At 33.8% G+C, this 27,549-nt stretch overlaps 1 protein-coding gene across 2 annotated transcripts in view; it reads right to left on the reverse strand.

The window, feature by feature from the left end:
* The window catches only part of TMEM135 (transmembrane protein 135), a 253,268-nt gene that overhangs the window by 207,195 nt on the left and 18,524 nt on the right, over positions 1 to 27,549 (reverse strand). The window contains exons 2-5 of one of the 2 annotated variants that reach the window (XM_048217349.2): positions 19,141 to 19,268; positions 16,537 to 16,629; positions 11,009 to 11,044; positions 2,059 to 2,092 (exon numbers count right to left, since the gene is read on the reverse strand). In XM_048217349.2, the coding sequence (XP_048073306.1) occupies positions 2,059 to 2,092; positions 11,009 to 11,044; positions 16,537 to 16,629; positions 19,141 to 19,268 (291 nt within the window). The remainder of the gene's footprint in view (positions 1 to 2,058; positions 2,093 to 11,008; positions 11,045 to 16,536; positions 16,630 to 19,140; positions 19,269 to 27,549) is intronic. The other variant, XM_026518285.4, reaches the window with a different exon arrangement.

The raw sequence follows: 27,549 nt of genomic DNA on the forward strand, positions 1-27,549 counted from the left end.
GTGAATGTGCACTTATGTTTGTGTATTTATGTATGTACACTGGAGGAGAAGGAAGGGAATAAAAAACACTAAAATGGTAGTAATCACTACATGGTAAAATTACAGATGATTTTTACTTTCTTTTTTTATGCTCTTCTGTACTTTCCAAATCAGAAATACATACCTAAATACAAAAAATAATTTTAAAATAAAAGCTCCTAACATTTAGAAATATTGTTGTTGATATTATAAGGCAACAACTTTAACTTAGTCTAGTAAGCAATACAATCAAGTTATAGAACAAACTTATTTCTTAAGGCTGAATTCGGTCTCTCTGAAAATATTTAAATCTTTACTCTGCACCACCTACTCTCTTACTAAAGAAACAGTTTTATACTAATAGTATAAATAAAAAGCTCTATTTAGATAAAGAAAATTAAGCTTATTAGGCTATCATTGGTACCAAGAATGAATTATGTATAAGTTCACTTTCCTTTAAACATAGTCAAAATCTATGTTTAAAAGGCCATTGATTTCGTTAAAATTCTGTGGTTAATGATAAAAAAAAATCCTTAATAAAGGATCAAAACTAAGTTTTTATTCTTGTCATAAAGGAACGGTTCTCTATCTTGACTACAGAAAATATCAACATCAATAGAATTTTGATACTACTATAGTTTTGTAAGATATTACTATTAAGGGAAGTGGAGCAGAGTGTATATGAGATCTCTGTATTATTTCTCACAGCTGCATATGAATCTATGTATGATTCCTTCAATAAAAGGTTTATTTAAACAAATACAATATTTTAAGGGCAATCTCCAACACTGATTATATCAAACAAAGTTAAAGATTGTCTCTCCGGGAATTAACAATCTAAACCAGGCAACACACACAAAAAAAGTTTGTGAAACTTTACTTAGAATTTAAAGATAAGTATATAAATTTACAGATAGCATTTGAGTATTGAAGTATATACCATGTGGTAGTATAAAAAAGCATGCGCATGGTTAAAGAAAAAAAACACATTTAAACTCAAATCTATTCTAGTATGCAGGAGAAATATTTTTTAAGTTTCTTGAAAAATGAGAAAGAAGAGCAGTACCCACAAAAGTCTGGTGTCACTATTACGGTTCTCACAGCATGCTATAATTTATATTCCAGTCCTTTTCAAACATTATTATTTCTACTGTGACTTCTTCACTAGGCAGCAAACCCCTTAAGTATAAGAACTACCTCCATCCTGTCTATCAGCAGATAGCACAGTAACAGACATATGGTAAGTGCAGAGCAAAAATTAAATATTTTATACCTGAAATGAGTTGCTAAATAGAACTCTGAACTATATTCCCTTGTTAGAGAATTCAAGAACCTCTGCTCAGATAAATAAATAATTTTTTCTTAGTTGAATTTTTCAGTGTTGCCTATTAATTCTAGTAAATAACTTTAAAATTTTTTCATAGAAATATGTTTTTAAATAATGAACTTGACAATGAAAATTATATAATCTTGATTATATATTTACCATAAAGACTATCAGACTAGAAAACACTGATTTCATTCCTGTGAACTTCGAAATTTAGAAAACCAGCTAACTATGTTATTAAATATACTCAGTGTTTGGAGATAGGACCAATGTTGTTCTAATGTCCAAGAATAAAGACATCACAAAAGCTCATCCTTAAATCATTTTCCCACAAGAAATGGCAAGACAAGCAGAGTATGAAATGAAATTAAAGATACAGAGAAAGAGATACATAGAGATATATATCCTATCAAGGATGAAGATCTATGCTTAAAGAAAAAAAACAGTCATAAAGGGCACAGGGCAGTGAATCACTTACCTCCTGAAATAAATGGAAATAAAGTCATATATGATAGGAATAAACTAGACGGCATCACAGCTCTTTTAAACATTTAAGACTATCCTTCAAAACAGAAACAGAAGATCTTCTGAAATTTCAGTAGCCTTCCTTTCCTTTTTTTTTTTTTTTAAGGGAACTTTCTTAAAAAAGAAAGATAAAAAGACATGGGAAAACTTCAAAAGCAACAACAACAAAAAAAAAAGGAATTACTTACCAAATTGGCCATATAAATTGTGAGCAGCCCTCTCCTGCAAATAATTTTAAAAAGAGATAGAGTGAGATTAAGCATCAATTTGACTTAATAATCACTTTATCATTTTTTTAGAAATTAAAACGATTATCAGGAGGAGTTGAGAAAAAAGGCAGATTATACGGAACTAAGTTTTCAGTACCCTAACAACTGGATCTAAATAGATTCTACAAGTCATTCTTTTCAGTAGTATTAAATATTCTATTTAGTGGTCATTAATTGAAATTATTTAAAATTATTATTGCCCTGTAATTGTTAACTAGATTTACTGCAGTGATCATTTCACAATATATACCATTATTGAATGATTATGTTGTACACTTGAAACTAATATAATGTTATGTGTCAATTATATCTTTATTTTAAAAATTACTATTTTGTTATCATTATGTATTAACGGGAAGAGAAGTATAATTCGCCATTTGTCTACATTTACACTAGAGAATTCTAAATTTAATAAAGAACCCTAAAGAATTCATCTTGCCAAAGTCTCAAAGTCAAGGCCAAAACAATACACATTTATTGCAAAAAAAAAAAATTAGGTCTTCTATTTACTTCACACACAATGCAACTGTTTATTAGATATCCTTACAAATCATACTAAATCACCTTGGTTTTAACTTTGTTGTTAAGTGAGAAGTTAGGCGATAAGTAAACTTTCTAATGTCAAAGGACAAATGAAAGTTCGATAAACATTCGCTTTACAGAAAAACTGCATATTTATCAAACTTATTTAATGAAAATTAAGGTAGAAACTCAAAGGATAATTTTATGCCCTTAATCACTTCATTTAACTTATACTGCATGTAAGATCATGAATGAAGCATATCTTATTCTTTACGAAAGAAGTCTTTAATGTTTTAAGAGTTTAAGAGCAGAGTTAAAATAAACTCTGATGGGGCACATGGGTGGCTCAGTCAGTTAAGAGTCTGCCTTCAGCTCAGGTCATGATCCTGGAGTCCCAGGATAGAGCCCCACCTCTAGCTCCCTACTCAGGGGGGAGACTGCTTCTCCCTCTCCCTCTACCCCTCCCCCTGCTCCTTCTCTCTGTCTCTCTCTCTCACTCTCTCTCACTCACTCTCTCAAATACATAAATAAAATCTTTTTAAAATTTTTTAAAAAATAAGGGGCGCCTGGGTGGCACAGCGGTTAAGCGTCTGCCTTCGGCTCAGGGCGTGATCCCGGTGTTATGGGATCAAGCCCCAGATCAGGCTCCTCCGCTATGAGCCTGCTTCTTCCTCTCCCACTCCCCCTGCTTGTGTTCCCTCTCTCGCTGGCTGTCTCTATCTCTGTCAAATAAATAAATAAAATCTTTTAAAAAAATTTTTTTAAATAAACTTTGAAAATTATAAAAATTTAATTGGAGTTTCAATTTTGAACACTTCTAGTACTTAAAAAAAAAACTTTGTAAATAAAACAAGCACCAATATCAAATCATTTTCACTTAAATTTCATGCCAGGTTTTAATATTAACATTGTCAATGAAATCTTCCTGAAGTCAGATTCAGTCATACCTAATCTGGATTGTTCACTATTTAAAATGGCCTAATAAGATTTCTAATATCCCTAAGCCACATGGAGGCAATATGATTTAACCAAACAACTGAAGTTTGAAAATCAGGGTTTCATTTAACTTTAATTCTCTGGTACTCTGTAATTTAATTTTGTCATTAAAATGAGGGAGCAAGGGGAGCCTGGGTGGCTCAGTCAGTTAAGCGTCTGCCTTTGGCTCCGGTCATGATCCCAGGGTCCTGGGATGGGCCCCTATGTCTGGCTCTTTGCGTGGCAGGGAGCCTACTTCTCCCTCTACCTGCTGCTTCCCCTTCTGTGTTCTCTCGCTACCTCTCTCTCTCTCTCTCTCAAATAAATAAATAAAATCTTAAAAAAAAAAAACAAAATAAAGTGAGGGAACAAAACTAGTTACCTTATATTTTTAAACATAAAAACTATTTAAAGAAAAAAGCATACATTTATCACCAACAGATAAACATAATTGGACCTACTCTGGTTGAGAAGGGGAAGGAGATCTAGGCGAACCCATGGAACCAAACCCTGCAGGCAATGACCCTGTTCGGCAGGTCCTAACACACCTCAGCAAAACAACAAAATTCTAATGCTCCTCTAAAAAAGAATTTAAAAATCACTGGTAAGGGGCGCCTGGGTGGCACAGCACTTCAGCATCTGCCTTCAGCTCAGGGCGTGATCCCGGCGTTATGGGATCGAGCCCCACATCGGGCTCCTCCGCTATGAGCCTGCTTCTTCCTCTCCCATTCCCCCTGCTTGTGTTCCCTCTCTCACTGGCTGTCTCTCTGTCAAATAAATAAATAAAATCTTTAAAAAAAAAAAAATCACTGGTAAGATGATCTTTTAGCTTTCTTGTCTATGATTTGTACAAATGAATTGAAATCATTCTTACTAATCTTTACAGATCTTACCAGTTCCTACCAAATTCTAAACCAATATTCTACTAGTACTTATTTTAAGTAAATTACATAAAGAATTAGGGTAATATCAACATCCGAGAGTCACACATACACAGAAAACTTAAATCCTTCTCAAGTAATACCTATTCTTACCAAAAGCTCGTTACATATGAAGAAAAAAAACAATATACTTAATCACAAAACCAAAAGTGTCTCTGCAATTTCAGTGGTAGTGCCCAATTTTACATTTCCTTATGAAGTGAACTAATGTATTTGTTCCACTAATCTATTTCCATCTCTAAAATTCAACAAATTATCTACCTGATAATATAACTGTTAAGCTTTAACTACCAGGCAAAGATTATCTTGTTTACCTTCACATTCTCACACACCTGCAATAGTACCTGGCATCTAATAGGCATTAAACAAATGGTTATGGAATTACTAGACAAAGTGTTACTAGGAACATAGCCTTATAAAAAGGAACATACTAGAGACATATAACGTGTTACAGAAATATAGTCGCAAAAGAGAGCCATTAAACAGGAGGGAAAATTAGTGATATCAATTTATTAGCAAAGATGTGATCAGATTATTTTACATCTGCATAAAATTTAATAATTTACAAGGTATAATCAATACTTGAAATAAGATTTTATATCATCTCAGTAGTCCTATGAAGTGTAATGTAGATTCTATTATCCTTACTCTACTGAAAACCAAGAGTCAGAAAAATTAAGTGGTTTCCTTACGAATACAAAGGTAGCACAAAGACAAGCTGGAATTAGAAGTCAATTTCATGTTCTTTCTAAAGCACTGCTCCTACGGCAGAAAATCTGTCCATTACTAACTTACCTTTAAATTCTGTAATGACTTGTTTAATACAATATCCTAACAGGCTTCTGTGCTTTGAGAATGAGTAAAGCCCTCACACACTCTTACTACTGGGGGAAAAGCAGAGGATGTACTGTTATTAAATTGCATCCTATCCTGGAATCAAGTTTAACTTTATTGTTCTTAAATAATGAGGAAGAGCACCTCCTTCCCAGCTTTATCTGAATTCCAACCCAGAACTAATAGACTCAAGAATGAAAAAACAGTATCTGTGAAGGGCATCATGTGCTGTATTACATAGCAGACACTTCTTGGTAGGTTTCCCTGGTGTGGTGTCTTCAACCTCAGCTCCAATGTCAATTTGGGAGGTACAGAATATCAGAATATTGATTTATCACTTCTCCAGGGATGTTCTGTATCACAAGAAACTGATAAGTCAATTAAATGCCATTTTATTATTTACCACTTGACTATCTCTAGCCGAGATCTGAAGACAAACAGGTCACTCCCTTCTTAGTTGAGTAAATTCTCTCTGGAAACCAAGTGACCTATTAAAATACTATTACAACTGTGATGGGGAAGGAGGAGGTGCCAATAACAACAAAAGATGGCCTAAGCCTAACTAGGAAGGGCTAGGGCCAAGAAGAACAACAGCTTTTTAAATTTCACAGGACATTGTGATACACAAATACTCCCATTCTTCTGGGAATCACTGGATCCAGAGATAGGTGAAGCTCAGTGAACCACAAACAAACTTTTTTTTCTTTTTTTGATACGGGAAGGGGTGAAGTCTTTCAACCTGCATGCAAAATTTAAGGGACTGTGCACAGCAAGGGGTACTACCTAAAAAAGTATTAAGAACTCTATGTATTAAGAATATCATTATTCCCACAGGAAAACATTTAAAAAATTAAATTTTCTTAAAACCTCAGTAGACTACAAGGTATCTTCACACACTGCTGAAATTCTAAATTTTATTATCTTCTAACAACAATACTGTATCTAACAATAGTATTTTTTTCTTTTTCTGGAAACCTTAACGTATATATTCTTTAGCTAACCTTCTGAAACTTTTTAACGACACTGTATATAACACATTTCATAACTAAGGTTATTAGGGAGTATGGCAGACATGGTGTAACTTCTAAATTCTAAATGTTTATATATTCTTTCTCCCTCTCTCCCCTTCTTCCTCTCTATAAATACATACATTGTACGAAAATATATATATATGTTTTACATTCTACAAAAAAGGGGAAATTACGGATTAAAGAAAAACAAAGTGGAAGGTCCTAACGATAGTAATGGCTTACTAAGAGATGCTATTTAATCATCTCAGAAAGTCTTTTAAGACAAGAATAAATTTTCATCTGCCAGAATGTTTTAGAATAGTATAGAAATACTGCCTTAAAGTACAGGAACAGATAAAATAAGAGCAAGAGTTTATGATCACATGCTGTTATATACAGCAGATAATACAGAATAAACTTTTCAGAAGACTACAAGGTAATTTAAATTCTCTTCCTGTGAAGATAACATGACACTGAAACCTGAAGATGTCAAGAATTTATAAACCAAATTCATGGTATTTTATTCACATATTATAGAGTTCACTCATTCTGGTCATATCTGCCTAGGAGTTTCACAACTACAACAGTATAATTTCACAATTCATCCCATGAGTATCCTTAGAATAAATATGCAGTTTTTTATATTTTAATCCATACTCATGTTCGCACACCCTGCAGTTTTAACTTATCTAAACTAATACTAAATATCAAAGCAAATTCCATAGTAATTCTACAAAACAAAATCTATCAGAACAACTTTCTGAACCACAAACAAAGCACTTCCTAGAAAAAGAAAGAGAAGACTAGTTCTAAACAGCCCACCTAGGGATAAACTAGATGTTACCAATGCTTCCTGCTGAGTTACTATAATCACAGTTCTTTGTGGCACAAATTTTTTAAGCAACCCTGGAAACAACTTCAAAGTTTTCTCGGAATCCCACAGTGATACGATTAAGATTTAAGTAAATTGCCCTCTTACAAGTTGTCAGGAACTAGCTGGCAAAGCATGCCTATCTGTAAAAGGAGGGAGAGAGACTGGGAAAGATGGATGGATGGATGGATGGATGGATGGATGGATGGATAGGTTGGAGAGAGGGAGGAAAAAAGTAGGAAGGAAAGAAAGTTAAACCACTATAGATGAAGACATACTTATGAAGATAGATCTTTACTTATGTATCTGTATCTATATACATACGTTATACATATGTGGATGTATGTATAATCACACTGTATGTTCTTACCTCATTAAATGCTTTGGAAAAACTGATTACACAATTGAGTACAAAATATATGATCTCCAAGTGAAGATTTCATTATTAAATAAAGCTTTAGAGATTTAAAAATTAGAATTACCACTAGTTGCTAATTTGAAAAAAAAAAAAAAACACTGCTAATCTTCCATATTCTGTATCTTCCACGCTATTACTGATTTTATTTAAAAGTATGAACTGTACACATATCACAATGGACAACTTAAATGTTGCTGTTTCCCACCTTCTACCCTCAGACGACTTCTTATTCTGGGTTTTTATACTCTAATCTTCTCACATAGCCTCAATAATCACCTTTAAGAAGAAAACTCCCACTCTTATTTTTATGACTATCACACTACTCCTGAATCTAGACTCCTACTTGAAGCTGCCTACTGGCTATCTCCACCAACATATCATTGATTTTCTTCACGAATTAAAGACATAATCACATATTTCTTTTCCTTAAAGTAAAAGCTATAATATTAATTAACTTCACTTTGGGCACTAGCTATAATAATTTTAAAATATACATAACTTCAACCTCTGTAAATTACATATAATCTATTAAGGGATCTTGATATTTAATGGAATCTTGAGAAAAATTTGTGGTAAGTAAAAAATACTTTTTCGAAGCAAATAGACTATTAACTTTTGCACAATTTCAGATAAACACAGACCAGACTTGGTATCATTTTTAAATAAGATACACTATAAAGCAACTTGTAAAAAGATAAAGCAAAAAGATTTGCTTCCCTATGTTTTAAGGTTAACTCCAATTTTTTTAATCTGTTTTTTAAAAAATAAGTCACTACCTTGTGGAAAATACTAAAAGACTAAAATTTAAGGTTTTTAATTAGATCCCAAACTAGGATTTGTGGTTGCTATACATACACACACACAACCCCTCTCCAAAAAAAAGAACTAGCAAGCTATTTCCAGGTATTAACTCCATCACCTAATAAACAACAGAACTAAATCAACACATATCACAAAGGGTTAGACTACTTAACAATCACATCAAGGTAAGGATCAATTTTTCTTCAGCAACCACGTGATTATCCTTATTAAAAAGTTACACTTAAAATTTTGATTAGGTTAAATCACTCCAATTAATATTCAGAACAGATCATAATGTATAACTACCTACAAATTTTCTGTGAATATCTAATGTTTATGGATAAAACACTAGTGCAATAGCTCACTTAAAAGAAATGAAAGCAAAATGCTTTAAAACAAAAAGTTCACTACCAAAAGTAAAAAGAGAACAGGAAATAAACTAGTAACTAAACTCCAAGTTATCACTTCACTTCCAGGAAACCTCTTTGTGTCTTAAAAAGTTATAGCTCTTGATATCAATAGCACAATTTTACTTTGAAGTTACTGTATTTAAAGACATGTTTATCTTCAAAGAAATGTTTAACTAAAATCATTAAAAATAAGGCCTAGACTAATACAACAAGAGAAAAGAATTGAGCTCTCAACAACACACACATATATATAAATTGGACTATGACAAGGGCCATTACAAATACGTGGAGAAAGAATGGACTACTGAATCCCTGGTGCCAGAGAAAGTAACTATTTGCCAGCCAAAAAAAAAAAAGTGTTGGGCGGGGGGGAGATAACAGAAATCCTATGGCAAGCAGCCTCTAATACGGACCTAAACACATTTCCATGTTTTACAAGGTGATGAAAGTATTAACACTAAGAAGCTCTAAAGTTAAAATATCTACTGTAGTCCTTAGAGCAAGCACTAAAAAAAACAAAAACAAAAAAATACTGGAAATAAAATATAAAAAATACAAAAAATAAAAATAAATGTTTTCTTCCAGTTTCCAGTTATTAGGGAGTATAGCAGGCATGGTATAAGGAGCTCAGAAGTCATCACTGAGTCCTAACATCAAGTAAAAAGCTGAGGAAGCTGGAAACTCAACAACTCATCTTAGATCCATAAGAGAAGCAAGGTCACCCTGCAAACTACGGCCCCCAAAACTGAAGAGACAATAGGCAGATAAAGAGAATCACAATTTACCAGAGCAGAAACCAGGTGAAACCTCAAAGAGAATAAGAGCCACGATAGGAAAACCTAAACTGACAAACAGTAGGAGGCTCAGTGGGACAAGTCTGAGAGTGAAAAACTTCCGGAGGACCCAATCATAGGGGGACCCTCACACCCTTGTGAGTTTTACCCCTGGGAACTTAACTAAGGTCCCACCGTAAGTAACAGGGGAAAAGCCCCTTGTGCTTCCAAGTAGGGGGAGATGAAAAGGAACCATTCTGAAATAAGCCACAGCACTCAGTTCTTAACAAGGCCTGCCTTTGGTAGAAGCTAGTTAACCAGAGCCTAACCTACTAGGGTAGGATGAAAGCCTAACTGACTTGGGGAAGAGAAATACCCAACTCCAGCCAGCTTAGAATTCCACACAGGAAGAAGCGAACTAACCAACTACAGCACGTTCTAACCATCCTGGCCCCACCTAAGAGGAAAAGAAAAGCTGAGAAATACTTGTGAAGTTCAGTCTAGAGACAGAGGCTCACAGAAAGACTGAGGTCACACCACAGTCCTACAGAACAGTTTCCTTCCCCCCACACTTCACCACCACACTACTAAAGGCCTATTCCAGCAATTTCTCTTACCTGGTGTGTTATGTCCAGCTATCAAGAAAAAAATTACAAGGCACATCGAAATGCAAAAAACACAATTTGAAGAGACAGAGCAAGCATCATAACTAGATACAGAAGAGATGTTGGAATTACCAGACCAGGAATTTAAAATTAAACAATGACTAATATGCTAAGGACTCTAATGGATTAAGTAGATAGCATGTAGGAACAGATGAGCAACGTAAGCAGAGAGATAAAATTCCCAAGAAACACAAAGAAAAGGAACTATAGCAGAAATGAAGAATGCCTTTGACGTAATCACTAGCAGACCAGACACAGCTGAGGAAAATAATCTCTGAGCTAGAGGATGTATCACTAGGAATCCTTGAAAACTGTAAAACACAAAGAACAGAGACTGAAAAAAAAGTACAGAACATCCAATGCCTGTGCAACAACTACAAAAGGTGCAACAGACACATAATGGGAAGAGCTGAGGGAGAAGAAAGAGGGAACTGAACAGAAGAAATACTCAAAGCAATCACAACTGAGAATTTTCCTAAATTAATGTCAGGCCCCAAACCACAAATCAAGAAAGTTCGGAAAACACCAAGCAGGATAAATGCAAAAACAAAAACAAAAAGCGACACCTAGGAATATCTTATTAAAACTACAGAAGATCAAACATAAAGTAAAACACTGAAAGAAGCCGGAGGAAAAAAAACCACCTTACCTATAGAGGAACAAAGGTAATTGCATCCAACTTCTCCTGAGAAACCATGCAAACAAGAAAGTGGAGTGAAATATTTAGTGTTGAGAGGGGGAAAAACAAAACAAAACAAAACACACACACACACACACACACACCAACCAAGAAATCCATACCCTGAGAAATTATCCTTCAGAAGTGAAGGACAGACAAAGATTTCACCAGACAAAAATTGAGAATATCTGTTGCCCATGGACCTGCAAGAAATGTTAAATGTTCTCTAAAGAGAAAGAAAACACTACAGATCAGAAACTCGTCTACATAAGCAAAGGTGGAACATTAAAGAAAAAACAAACGAAGGTAAAATAAAAAATTTTGTTTTTCTTATTCTTAATTGCTGGAACTGATAACAGTTCCTTCAAAATAATAAAATAACAATGTAGTAAAAGCAACAATGTAATTGTGTGTGCTTATGTATTTATATGGTGTGTGTGTGTGATGCATGCTTACATATAAGTGAATGACAGCAATGATATAAGGGACAGGAAGAAGGAATTAGGAAGATATTGTTATTGTAAGGTACACTATCTATGAAGGATTACAGCGTTATTTGAAAGTAGGATTAGTTGTAAATGCATATTACAAAACTAGGGAAACCACTAAAAAAAGTTAAAAACAAAAAAGGATAACTGATATACTAAGAAAGGAGAGAAAACAGAACCACACAAAATATTCAGTTAAGGGGCGCCTGGGTGGCTCAGTCGTTAAGCATCTGCCTTCAGCTCAGGTCATGATGCCAGGGTCCTGGGATAGAACCCTACATGGGGCTCCAGCCCCGCATTGAGCTCCCTACTCAGTGGGAAGCCTGCTTCTCCCTCTCCCACTCCCCCTGCTTGTGTTCCCTCTATCGCTGTCTCTGTCAAATAAATAAATAAAATCTTTAAAATATACATATATATTCAGTTAAAACCACAAAAAGCAGAATAAAAGTAGAAGACAGAAAATCAAAACAAAGAACAAGGGAACAAAGAGAAAACTGTAATGAATGTAGTAAATATTAATCCAAGTATATCAATAATCACTTTGAATGTCAATAGTCTAACTATACCAATTAAAACACAGAGATTGTCAGAGTTGATCAAAAACATGACCCAACTATATGTTGTCTACATGAAATCACTATAAAGACATCTGCAGATTAAAATAAAAAAGCACATGAAGAAATGCTCTATAACATATACCATCAAGGAAATATAAATTAGAACAATGAGATCTTACCACACACCTATTGGAATGGCCAGAATACAGAACACTGACAACACTTAAATGCTGGCAAGGATGTGGAGCCACAGGAATTCTCATTCATTGCTGGAGAGTATGCAAACTGGTACAGCCACCTTGGATAACTGTTTGGTGGTTTCTTATAAAATTAAACATACTCTTAACATATGATACAGCAATCATACCCCTTGGTAATTACCCAAAGGGTCTGAAAACTTATATCCACACAAAAACCTGTGCATGGAAACCTGGGAGCAGCCAAGATGTCCTTCCGTAGGGCAGAAGACAGCTTGTGGTGCATCCAGACAGTGGAATATTATTCAACACTAAAAAGAAATGACCTACCAAGCCATGTACAGGCATGGACAAACCTTAAAGGCATATTACTAAGTAAAAGAAGCCAATATGAAAAGCTTAGATACTGTATGATTTTAACTATATGACAATCTGAAAAAGGTAAAACTATAAGAGAGTAAAAAGATAAGTAGTTACCAGGGGTTGGGGGAAGGTGGGATGAATACCCAAGCACAGAGGATTCTTAGGACAGTGAAATTACTCTGCATGATACTGTAATGGTCAATACATGTCAATGTAAAAACCAGTGACTATGAATAAGGGCCATAGTCTAGCTGACAATAACGTCAATTTCCTGGTTTTATGTTATACTACAGTTACATAAGATGCTATCATTGGGGGACAACTAGGTTAAGGTTTCAAGTGACTCTGTGTACTATTTGTGCAATTTTCCATGATTCTATAATCACATCAAAGTTAAAAGCAAAAAAATAATAATAATAAAACAGACCACACAGTGACAAACATGATAAAAATAACATAAAATAACATGGCAGAACTAAACCAAATATATCAGTTGTATAAATAAATGTATATGGACTGAACTTATATATCAAAATAAAACGATTTTTTCAGATTGGCTCTTCGAATATAACCCAAGTTCATGTGGCCATGTGAGAGAGACACATCAAGTGTTTCAGGAAGATAAAGACATACTAGGCAAATGCAAGCAAGAAGAAAGATAACTAAAATTTTGGAACTCAAGCCAAAATGCATTAGGTAAAATAAAAAACGTACTTTTAATGCCAGAAATTACACCTCAAATTAAAGATATAACCTAAAACCATATCCAATAGCATAGATTTTATGGCTATCTGCCAACCTTTGAACTCCTAATAAAAGACAAGGCACTTTTTTTCAAAAGTTCAGAAAAAGGCACAAAAATTGAGCATAAATTCGGCCACAAGGAAAACCTTATTAAGTTTCTTACAGAGAAAACACTATGAACAACATTCTCAGATAAGAATGCAATATAACTGGAAATTAATAACAAAAGGGCCATTTCATCTTCTTAAACTCTCTACTAAATAATTCTTATATTAAAAGAGAAACACAAACTAAAATTGCAGAATTTCTAGAAAATGATGATAATGAAAGTACTACATGTCAGAACCTATGGGATATATAAATAAAGCACTTACCAAAAGAAAATTCTAAGCAACAAATGAAAAGGTTTCTAAGAAAAGCAAATTAATCAAAAGAAAGTAGAAGGGGAAAAAAAATAAAAAGAATTAGGAAATGAAAAAACAGAAGTAATAAATAAGATGATTTGTTGAAAAAAATCAACAAAATCACTAGCTAACTTAATAAAAAAAAGGAAATGGCACAATCACACAAAATAAATAACAAATTGAAAAATAACCACTGAAAACATAAAATTCAATCAAATCATAAGACCACTGTACAACTCCAAGTAAATATAAAAATCTTTATAAATACTTTCTTGAAAAATAGAACTTTCTAGCTATTAGAGAAAGTTACTGAACCTCTTTATTGAGTGAACTCCAAGTTGAAGCAGATCAATTCCACAGATGAAACTGATAACTTCTTCTAAGAACTACCACCCCCAGAAGAGTCACCACGCCCACGTTTTACAGAGAAATGGGCCAAATACTCAAAGGCCCAAAAATTCATGGCTATTTAAACTACTCCAGAGCAAGAAAAAAAGAAAAAACTTCTGAACTATTTTATGAAGTAAATGACACTCAAACCTGATAAAGAATACACAAAGACACACAAATACACGATGACTAGCCAATCAACAAATAATGGTATCATGATCAACTCAGGTTCATTCCAGCAAAGCAAAGACTGTGGAATGTCAAGAAATCCATTCAGCTCATTCCCTCAAAATCATAGGTTTATTGAAAAGATCACATACTCGAACTTGGAACTACTTAGAACTATGGACCTCCTGATGGCCTCAGCATCATCTATGAAGTATATGCTTACCAAATGTGTTCAATCTTAATATAATCAAGTCTTCAGACTGAACTTCAGTTTACAGGAAATACACAAGTGAACCAAACAATTCCATGAGGAAAAAATTCAGACAAAACCAGAAAAGTTTTACATACAACACAACTGGCCTGGTCACATCAATAAATCAATGCCATGTGGGGAAAGTGGGGAAATTAAGCTAGATTAAAAGAAAATAAGGAAACATAACACCATACTAAAGTATGGTTCAAAAAAACAGCGATAAAAGCATTTAGGGACACTGTGGACTAGATGGTATTAGGGAATGACTGTTAATTTTCTTAACGTGTGATAAGAGTGTTGTAATTACACAGAAAAATATCCTTATATTAAAATATGCATGCTGATGTATTTAGAAGTGTCACGATGTTTACGATGGTTCACACACCACACACACAACCACACATACATATAATCATACAAATAAGTAAAAATAGCAAAATGCTAACAACTGTTGACTCTAGGTGATTACACAGGTGTTCAATTTCAACATTTTCTGCTGAAAAGTAGGCAAATAATTTCGAAATGCTCTTATTACTCTTGTATAGTGCTAAAATGTGCTAAAATAAATCAGAGCAAACTGGTTTAAAGCATCCTTAAAGTTTCACGTATGAGTTACATATTTTGAAATCGTATTTCTAAAACAAGTGTTCACATTTTTAAATGAATCACAAAGTTAACAATCAGCAGAATAACTCTCTCATGCCTTACGGGCAAAAACCAATAATAACAGTTAATAGGTAACATTTAGTATGTGTCAGGCACTGTTCTAAGCACTTTTACATACATTAATTCTTTTAATTGTCTGAACAGCCATGTGACTAGATTATCACTGTCTCCATTTTCAGGTAAGGAATAAGCCATATAACACAGTAAGTGACAGAGCCAGCTGCCCCAGCCAGAAAACACAGGCCCAGAATCCACACTCTGAACTCTGAACATGCTGAACTTTCAGGTGGGATAACCTATGTTTCTGGCAATACTGATTTGATGATGCTGGAGTAATAATATCCCTTGATTTTGGTAATATTAGTGATCCAATCATATTATGATACAAGCAAAGAACCAGAAGTTTAGACACCAAAAATTTAGGCACCATTACATTACTTAAACAAGAAGGCATTAAAAGTGGCTTCAGGCAGTTAAAGTAAACATTTGGTTATCTGATAAGATCTATCTATACTCTTACTGTGGGCTCAGTGATTATAATAAATATCTTCATAAATTGGATGATGACCCAATCTTGATTAATACATGACCCTTGATTAAAACATGACCCCATCTTGACTCTCTGGGATAAAGATGGAATCAAAGCAACTCCCAGCAATGAAAATAATTATTTACAAGATGGTAAAAATTCTTTTATTCAAAAGCTTTACCTTCAACTGCCTACCTGACTGAATAATTTACATAATAGTTTGTAGCATTTTATAGAAATCTTATTATGTCACCAGACATTTTCAAGTTTATATAAATGAAAGTATTTTTTTAAATGAGAAGATACCTTAAAAATAAAAATTGATTTAACAGAGGTCACTCAAAGAGCTTGATGGAATTACAGATGTAGATGATAAGAGAAAACTACCATCAATTTTCTCAGGTGTGATAGTGGTATTGTGGTTATGGAAAAGATCTTTAATTAGATTTGTGTATGCCGTGTCTCACGCACATTCGAGAACTCTAATTTTTTAGTAAACAAAGACCAAAGGGTATTATTGTTCTATAAAGTCAATCTTTATATTTTTACAGGCTTAATAAACATAAATAATAATAGTATTAATTTAAATTAAATTTTCTATCAAATATTTGCAAGACTAAAAACATGTGAAAATATTTTTCATTCCTGGACTACAATAAATAGTATGTTAAAAAATTTTTATTTGGTGTGGAGGACAGTAAATCAGTTCTATTTAATATATAGAGATAAAAATTTTTACCTGCTTTTTCTTTCAATTAGAATGGCCACATAAGATGCTGGCAAAGCGGCACCAAAGCCAGGACTCCAAGAGTAGAATTTTCCAAGTATCTTCCTGAAATTCAAATTTGGAATGTTTGTATGAAATTTCTATTTGGTTATTTCTGTTATTACGAATAAAATTCCCCTTCTCAGTCCACCCTCTACCTAATGTCCCACAGCACCTCAAATTCAACCATAACCAAACTCATTAGTTCTCTTCCCTATCCCCATGAATTTGCTCTCTATTTTCCTAGGAGAATGGGATCAACATCTACCTACCCACTCACGTGTGACGCTTTGAGACATCCTCAGCTTCTCCTTTTCCCCCACACATTAAATCATTTAATTTTTCCATACACAATTTATCTCTCAAATTCCTCTCCAACCTGCCACCCCTGCCTCAGTTAAGTCTCTCACCATCTCCTATTCTGATTACAACAGCAAACTAATAGGTATCTCTCCTTCCAATAGTTTAGTCAGTCATATTCATTCACACATTCCCTGGATCTAACATTACTCACTATGCAAATCTTCTATGTTCTCAGTTGCCTTATCTATCAAATGGAAACAATAATACTACCTATCTTATACACTTATTATGAGAACTACATGAGATATTTCCTAGCAGCATGCATGGCACATAGAAAGTGTGAGGAGGGGCGCCTGGGTGGCACAGCGGTTAAGCGCCTGCCTTCAGCTCAGGGCGTGATCCTGGCGTTATGGGATCGAGCCCCACATCTGGCTCTTCCGCTATGAGCCTGCTTCTTCCTCTCCCACTCCCCCTGCTTGTGTTCCCTCTCTCACTGGCTGTCTCTATCTCTGTCGAATAAATAAATAAAATCTTTAAAAAAAAAAAGTGTGAGGAAAATGTTAGCTGTTATGATTATTATTCTACTACTATTTTTTAACACATGATAAATATTCAACAAATGTCTCCCCTTCCTTGCTTCTACGCCCTTGATACTTTTCCTTACAGTACTTATAAAAGTAGTTTATATTTTTTAGTTTTGTGTGTGTGTGTATACATATTTTATTTAATTTTTCACTTACTAAAATGTCCCTTCAAAATAAGAACCTACATAGTGTCTCACACACTATAAGTGGCCATTAGCTGCTTGGGTTTTTAAAGAGACCAAAAAAAGATATTTGGAAACATTAGAAAGATTTTTTTTTCCCTTTCAAAGACCATATGTTCCTAAGAAACGGAGAAGCAGCACATAAAATTTTCGAGAAATGATCTGAACAAAGTTGGCCAATTACTAAATAACACATTATAAGAAAAATATCTGTACATACACATAAGGATTAAGAATCACTGATGAAATGATATTTTTAACTAAAGCTTAGCTTTAGAAGAATTAGAAAACCAACAGAGCATATATAACATGGGCATTTCTAAAACGAACATCAGAAACCTTCGGCCTGAGAAAACCAGAAGTGATTCTCCCTCCAACATAAAATCTTTGACGGCCTTAAGAAGTTACTGAATGCAAAAATTAAAGAAAAATAACTCAAGGAGTCAGTTATAGGAGAAACACAGATGTTATTTTAAGTACTGTAACTATAAACCCAATAAGTGTCCTGCATTTCCACAAGTTAACCACACAGACTCACAGAACAAATATGCAACAATAGCAATTTATGATTATCGCAATATTTTAAAATCTAATATCTTATAACTTTATTTTTAGTGTGTGAGCAAGTATTAGAAACTTTCCAGAGAACATATGATAGTTTCTTACACATACTTTCAAGTCAAGTTAAAAGCATAATTTTCTCAGTAGTATAAACCTTATCAATTATTTTCTATATAATTTAAAAGTTTATAAATATTAATGTATTGTGGGAAAAAATCTGTAAAAGCCATACGAAAATTATCTTTTTAATTGTAGTTAATGTATACCTATAGGACTACTCTGAGCAACACTAGTATGAGAAAAATATAAATTTAGTATTTTAATTTGACAGTTTTAAGAAAAACACTAGTTTGGATTTTCAACAATCACTAGGGAAAAAGATAAGAAGTAAATACATAATAAACATGTTAGGCATATCACAGCACTAAAAACTGAATTCCAACTGTATCTAAATTATAGGAAGCATGTGACACAGGTAATCATAAGACTTAATCAGGACCAAAGTTTCATCAATAGGATATACCAGAAATTAATTTACTGTTTTACATATAAACACGAGCATTTTATAGTCCTTTTGAAGTCTATTCACTGCATGTGGACCTCACCTGTATCATGGATGGGTGTTTTGAATTCCTGATCCATGAAATTGAAAAGCTAGGAAATCTTAATCAACAACTTGGAAATATAGTAGGCCTCAGAAAATGCATGATACACCAAAATACTTTTGCTATATAATCCCTGCAATAACTTAAAGTTTATATTACATCTTTAGGCCAAGAGGCCCACAACTCCTCATTTAACAAGCTTTCTTTGAAATAAATAAATGTCTTTGATGGAGAAAAAAATACACAAGCAGTGACCTGCACAACATTTATAAAAATATCCGTTTATTTCAGTTTCAACAAAGGAACCTGTATTAATCTCCAGTGGTGATTATGAGTACCAACCTTAAAATGCAAAAGAAAGCCATATACAAGGCCCCATTAGCAGTCAGAAATGAAGCAGATTGTAGGATCTCAGGGAGTAGTTTGTGTAAATAATAGTCTAATTTTCGTTTCCGGAGAATTGCTGCAATCTGGAAAGAGAAAGCTTTTTTGTTTAATTCAACCAATTTTTCCCATTTAAATTAGCGTGAAAGGTACTGAATAACAGCATATATTTTAAAAGTTAAAACTGGTATTTTACTGGTTCCTCTATAAAAATATAATTTCTGGGACAGAAGACACTTTAAATTATTGAAGATATAATGGGTAAATTATACACCAAGAAATTACAACATGGGTCATAAAGAATAACTTCCAAATGTTGTGGTAAATATTTGTCATGCCTTGAAAACAGTTTTAAACCAAGTAATGGCATACATTTTTAAATGGAAAAAAAAAAAGCACAACTCAAATATAAAATGAATGCCAAAACAAAACTATTTTACAGATATTATCAGCCTGGATATTAGAGAACCTCAGTGATAGAAACTGAAGAAATTCATTCAGCTATTCAAACATGACTACTGTGTGACAAAATCATGCTATGAATACAAAAAGTAAAAAATAAAATTAATGATTTCTGGCCCCCTGGAGCCCATAAAAAAAAAAAAAAAGGCCTGAAAAACAAAGATTGAGAATCTAGTCTACTCTAAGGTTGGTACCACAATGTTACCAAAACACGGAAACAGAAACAAGTTCCTATACAGAGGATGCCTACAGAATCCTGTACAGAAGTTTATCACAAAAATATTTCAAAAAGATATCATCCAATGAGTCTTCATGACTTATCTTTTAAATTTAGATTGAAAATGTATTTGTTTTTAGTGTTTTTTATGTGTGAACTCCAAATTTAAAAGAAAGGTTTCAAGACTAAAACAAAAATAGCTCTGAAATAATTTAGCAATGATATTTAAAAATCAAGACGAGATCTAAGTATTTATCGAGTACACTATTAGTGTTATAGGATATAAACAGAATATGGATTATAACATGGTATGATAAGATATGGATAAAGATATTCAAGAATGATTAAGTGTTAATAATATAATACAAAATGCCTTGGAAGTTTATCAAAGAGTGAGTTTAATACAGGGGCAGGCACAGTTTCACTGCAAAAGGGATACGAGCTATATTTGGAAAAATAGAATTTTCACAGGCCACAAGGAAAAAATATTTTTCCATTATGATAAACAATGTATCAAAGGAACAAAAGTTAAAACCACATAATTAGGGAATAAGGTAGGAGGTGTAAGAAAGGGCAAGACTGACTTGAAAGAAGACTAGAGAACGTTCTATTCACTCCCACATATCATTTTTCCTAAGATCCATGATCAAGAAATCTAATGGCCGGGGCACCTGGGTGGCACAGCGGTTAAGCGTCTGCCTTCGGCTCAGGGCGTGATCCTGGCGTTATGGGATCGAGCCCCACATGAGGCTCCTCTGCTGTGAGCCTGCTTCTTCCTCTCCCACTCCCCCTGCTTGTGTTCCCTCTCTCGCTGGCTATCTCTGTCTCTGTCAAATAAATAAATAAAATCTTTAAAAAAAAAAAAAAAGAAAGAAATCTAATGGCCTCTTCTCAATTCTTTTCCTACTCCACCCCTTTGAAACCTCTGAAACTGACCATCTCCTACTCCATTCAATTAAACAAATTGTTATTAATAAGTATGTCATACACAGGAAAAACAATGATGAATATCTAATCTCTGCCATCAAGGAACATAAAATCTTGATAGGGAAATAGACACATAAACAAGAAACTATAATATGGTGAAATGCTAGACTAGAGGAAAAAGAAATTGCTATAGAAATATATATTAGGGAATGACTAAAAGGAGATGGGACTGGACAGGTGAAGATGTCTGGAAGATATCACTGAATTTTCCAAGACAAATCTTGACAAATAGGTAGAATTTTGACAGGAGAGGTTTCTGTAGTTTCCATAAGAATGCATTCTTTTCATTTTCCCATTATATCTCTACATGTTTTTCCTTTGTTAGCATTTCCTCCTCAGATTGCTACTCATTCCACATATGCTCTCTCCCATGGCATCATCTATCATCTCAAAGTAGGAATTATAACTCCAACCTCTTCCCTAAATTCTTAATCCGTCCTTCAAATAAATATCTATTGGATGTATCAAGAAATATGTACCACAGGCATTTAAAAAATCAGCATGTCCAAAGTAGCAATCATTATATTTCTCCAAAATGCTTTTACTTATGAGTTTCCCACCTTATTACATCCACCCAATTACTCAGGAACAAAACACTGGTGTCATTTTCAATCACCCCTGATCCTCAACCATCTTATCGGTTCTTTTCTTTTTTTTTTTTTTTTTTTTGACTTTTTATTTTTAAGTTAATTTCCACACCCAACATGCGCCTCAAACCTACAATCCCATGATCGAGTCACAAACTCCACCAACTAAGCAAGCCAGGTGTCCCAACCATATCATCAGTTCAAATGGTTTTCTAGTATCTTCAGGTTTTGGAATGTAATGTCGCTTTCATTTTAGACTTAATAGTAGGCAGAATCTGCTACTCTGTTATATATTCAAGTAGTTACCAAAAAAAAAAAAAAAAAACCCTCTGTTCCTGGAAAGAAACAAAATTATCCCTGTTTGCAAATAACCTGATTGCCTACATAGAAAATCCCAAACAATATACAAAATAAAAACAAACAAAACAACAAAACCCAATCTCCTAGAATTAGTAAGGCAGTTCAGCAAGGGCACAGGATACAGATAAACATACAAAAATCATTTGTAGGAACATATGGGTGGCTCAGTTGGTTAGGCGTCTGCCCTTGGCTCAATTCGTGATCTCCAGGTCCTGAGATCAAGCCCCACATCTGGCTTCCTGCTCAGTGGGGAGTCTGCTTTTCTCTCTCTCTCTCTCTCTCTCTCTCTCTCTCTCTCCCCTCCTCTGCCCTGCCCCACCGCTTGTTCTCTCTCTCTCTTTCTCTCAAATAAATAAATATTTTTATTTCATTTGTTCAAGAGCAATCAACATATGGATACCAAAATTAAAACTACAGTAGCATTTATAAATCATCAAAAAAGTAAAACAGAAAAATCTACCTGTATAGGATTTGTATGCTGAAAACTACACAATGCTGATGAAAGAGAGCAAATACAGAGTAAATAAATGTTTGTGGACTAGAAGACTCATCATGTCAATACTCCCCAAAGTGACACAATTTCTATCACAATCTCAGAAAGATTTTTGCAGATAGATATAGACAAGATTATCCTGAAATTTATACAGAAAAGCAAAGAGATTATAAGTGTTAAAACAACTTTGAAAAAGAGAATAAAGTGAATCAGTCTACCCAATTTTAAGATTTATTATATTCATAGAGCAATCAGGCTTTGTGTTACTGGTGGAGAAATATACAAATAGGTTAACAAAATAGAAAAGAGAACCTAAATTAGACCCACACAAATACTTCCAACTAAAGACTTTTCAACAAATGGGGCTAGAGCAACCGGATATCCACAGGCCAGACAATAAAAAATAAAAATGAAAAAACAACCTCAACCTAACTCTCACGGTTCACACAAAATCTAATCAAAATGTATTATAGACATAAATGTAAAACATAAAACTACAACAGTTTAGGGGGGAAAAATCAGAGAAAAACTTAGGGATTTAAGGCTAGGCAAAGAGCTTTTAGACATGAGACCAAAAGCATAATTCATAAAAGGAAAAATCTGTACATTACACTTCATAATTAAAACTTTTTCTCTTTGAAAGGCATGTTAAGAATATAAAAAGACTAGCTACAGAATGGGAGAAAATACTTGTAAACTACACATCCAGCAGAGGACTAGTATCTAGATTATATAAAGAAATCTCAAAACTCAACAGTAAAAAAAGCAATGCAATTAAAAAGTGGCAAAGATATGAACAGACATTTCACTGAAGATGTGTAAATGGCAGACAAGCACACTAGTCATTAAGGAAATGCAAATTAAAACCATAATGAGCTATCACTACACAAACATCAGAATCACTAAAATTTAAAAATACTGGAAACACCAAATTCCGGCAAGAAAGCAGAGAAACTGGATCACACATGCATTACTAGGGAGAATGTACAATGGTATAGTCATTCTGGAAAGCAGTTTGACAGTTTTCTGAAAAAATAAAAAAGCAACTATCATATGACCCAGCAACTACAGTCCAGGGTGTTTATCCTAGGGAAATGAAAATGTATGTTCACACAAAATCTGTGCACAAATGTTTATAGCAGCTTTTTTATATAACAGTCAAAAACCAGAAACAACCCATATGTCTTTCAAGAAGTGAATGGTTAAAAAAAACGATGGAGTATCCATACAAGAGAACACTACTTAGCTATGAAAAAGAATAAATGAGTGATACACTCTCCTAAAAAAAAAGGCCAATCCCAAAACACTGCATAATGCATGATTTCAATTATGTAACATTCTTGAAATGACAAAATTATGGAAACGAAGAATAAAGTAATGGTGGCCAGGGATTAAGAGGAGGCAGGTATGTGGAAGGGAAGTGGGTACTGCTATAAAAGGGCAACCTCGGAGATCCTTTTGGTGATGGAGATGTTCTATATCTTGACTATATCAATGGCAATATTTTGGTTGTGATATTTTACTATGATTTTGCAAGATGATACCACTAGGAGAAACCAAATAAAAAGTACATGGAATCTCTCTCCATTATTTCTTAAAATTGCATGAGAATCTACAATCATCTCAAAATAAAAAGTTCAATTAAGAAAAAGAGCAGTCATCCACGTGGTCAATAGGTAAATGAAATATGCTCATCATCATTAGTCTTCATTGCACAAAGAAACAGCACTACACACACATCAGAATGACTAAAATAAAAAGAACTGAATGCAAAGTACTGATGCGAATGAAAAAACTGGAACTTTTGTATATTGCTGGTGGGAATGTAAAACTGAAGAGTTTCTTTACTATCTAATGAAACTAAATGTATCCTTACTCTATGATCCAGCAATTCCTCTCCTAGGTATATATACTCAGAAGAAATAAGTGCTTATTTCCACCAAGTCATATTCATAGCACTAGCTGTAATTACAAAAACTGCCAAAAACTAAATAGCCATTAACAATGAAGTGGATAAATTGTATATATTTGCAATACTGGTATACCAAACTGTACAGTCTATCGTGAGAAACAGGGAAAATCTTACACAAAATGTGAGAAATAACCTAGGACCTTATCATCACTGTGCTCTAACCCAAAGCTTCCAACCAGGGTTTACAAGTGGCCAAAATACTGATACTCCAGTTTGGGTAGTCAGGCCTAGTAGGTAACAGAGCACAGTAATAAACATCTCAGTTTTCCATCTCAGTTTTCCCTAGTGTGGCACACAATTATTATCATTTCTAGGTCTGCTACAGTGTTAAAAAAGAAAAAAAAAAGTCAGGAAACACTGATCTCACCAAATAATGTGACAGTAATTGTACATACCATGTAGTAAGAGCACCATGTACATGTATATAAAATCACTATCAGGCATCCACAGGCACCTTCATAAACATATTTTTATGGCAAAAATATGTTGTGATATTCATAAATTTTGACCAAGAAATTCCACATTAATCAATCTCTTATGAGTTTTCCAAATATGCTTATAGTTAGCTAAAAAAGGTACATAATAGCATTATGATCAAAAAATATAAACCTGTATTTATTTTAGTTACATAATCTAGTTTTAGAAGACTACTTAATGACCAGGAAAAAATAAATCAAAATATATACAGTGAAAATCCAGGCTACAAAACAGTATTTTTTAATGAACATATGGAACAAATATGAGAATACTGTGCATTGGTTATCTCTGATTGTGGCAATAGACTTCTTTTTGTTTGGGAGTATTTCCCAGACATTCTACAATAAGCATATGATATATGTGTAAAATTGGTAGGAGATGAACAAGTATGAGAAAATGAGGTTTATTATAGAAAAAAGAATCTGAATAAGAGAAAGAAATAAATACCATGATAGAGTATAAAGTAATCATGAGACACAATTTTTAATTTTAGCTCCACAACTAACAATTGACATGAAAAATCCTTGTTAAATGTAATTCTTTAGATTTCAGTTTCCTCATGTATTAAAGAGATTGAATTAAATGACACAGGAGTGACAACAGCCAATAGCTGAATAGCAGTTTCCACCACTCGACCCCTTGCAGAAACATGAATTTGAATAACTACCCATGCATGAAAATACCTTCACAAAAGCTAAGGATTCCAGGTGAGAGATTACAACACCTGCATGGTACACAGGGATAAGAAAAAACACATCGAAAAGGGTAGGAAAGACGATCTCACATTATGTGTATTACCTAACCTCTGAGTCCAGGCAACTCACTGTGGAGAGAGACACCCAACCAAAAAAAGAAGAGTGAAGTGAGCATCCAGCTTCACCACAAATCTTGGAAGGAGGCCTGCCCTAGTGAAGTCAGGCACAAGGCCAACCCACACAAACCACAGACTCAGGATCAAGACCCATCCCAGCACCAGGCTAACTCCCAAGAAACTAGGCTCTAATCTTGTTCCAGGGACCCAAGCTTCAGGCCCAACACCAACATCCAAGCCACAAGGCCTGCCCCCATGGGCCCAAGCACAAAGCCCATGCCAGTGAACCTAGGCTCTAGACTCACCCCCAAACACCAGACCAACCTGCTTGAAGACTCCAATAGCAAACCCATGCACAGACTTGACCAAAAAACCTACCTAAAATCTCTGGACAGTATGTATGGTGCAGGGCTTTCACTGCAGGAGCCAGAGTTTAGAGACTGGAAATGATGCCTACTTCTTCAAATGTACACATACCCAAATGAAGCCACAAGGAATACAAATAATCAGGAAAACAAAGAAACAAAATAAAGCATCAGTAACTAGCCATAGATCTCTAAGAAAATAGAGATCTATGAACTGCCAAAGAATTCAAAGTCGTCATCTTAAAAAACCTCAGTAAACTACAACAGAACACAGACAAACAAAATCAGGAAAATAATGTATGACCAAAATGATAATTTCAAGAGAAGGAAACGAACGAAAGAAAGAAAGAAAGAAAGAAAGAAAAAGAAAGAAAGAGTAATAATTCTGGAGCTTATGAAAACAATGACAAAACAATGACAAACTAAATAGCTTCAACAACAGACTAGATCAAGCTGAAAAAAGAATCACTGAGGTCAAAGACAGGTCATTTGAAATTACCCAGGTGAAGAAACAAAAAGAAAAAGGATTGAAAAAGAGTAAAAAAAGTCTACAAGAATTATGGAAAACAAGTCAAATAAATAAGCATTTAGGGAACCCCAGAATAAGCAGAGAAAGAGAGGAAAAAAAAAAACAACAGAAACCTTACTCAAGGAAACAATGACTGAAAACTTTCCTAATTTAGAGAAGGAAACACACATTCAGAACCATGTAGCCCAAAGAACCCCAACTATATTAACTATAAAGAGATTTTCACCTAGATATATCGTAATCAAATTCTCAAAGGTCAAAGAGAATTTTTTTTATTTTAATCCCATACAGTTACCATACAGTGTTATATTAGTTTCAGGTGTACAATAAAGTAATTCAATGATTCTATACATTACTCAGTGCTCATCATGATAAATGTATCAAAGAGACAATTTTGAAAGCACTAAGATAAAGGCAAAACATTGTATACAAAGGAATCCCAAAAGAATAAGTAAATTTCTTAGCAGTATTCTTGTAGGCCAGAAGAGAGTGGGATGATATATTCTAACTGCTGAAAAAAAAAAACCTGCCAACCAAGAATACTTTACTTGCCAAAGCTGTCCTTCAGAACATAAGATAAAAACTTTGGCAAAAAAACAAAAGCTAAGAGAGAACATCACCACTAGAACTACATTACAAGAAATATAAAAAACAGTTCCTCAAGCTGAAATGAAAAGACATTAAATAGTGTCATAAAAACATATGCAAATATAAAACTCACTGGTGAAGATAATGCACAGTCAAATACATACAAATATATAGTCAGGTATTTTAATATTGTCATGGTGCTGTGATAGTACCAATTCAAAAGTAGATAGTATTAACTCTAAAATAAAGGTCAAAAGATAAAGTATTTAAAATAACTATAGCTACAATACTGTATTAACAGATACATAATACAAAAAGATTGTGACTACAAAAACATAAAATGGGGATGCGGAGTAAAGGGTAGAGTTTTTGTATGTGATTGAAGCTATCAGTTTAAAATTGACTGTTTATAAATATGTTTTATATTAGCCACATGGTAACCACAAAGCAAAAATCTATAGTTGATACAGGAAAAATAAAGAAATCAAAGCATGCCACCACAAAAAACAAAAAAAAAAA

The sequence above is a fragment of the Ursus arctos genome, unplaced genomic scaffold (assembly GCF_023065955.2).
Source record: "Ursus arctos isolate Adak ecotype North America unplaced genomic scaffold, UrsArc2.0 scaffold_22, whole genome shotgun sequence".
NCBI lineage: Eukaryota > Metazoa > Chordata > Mammalia > Carnivora > Ursidae > Ursus > Ursus arctos.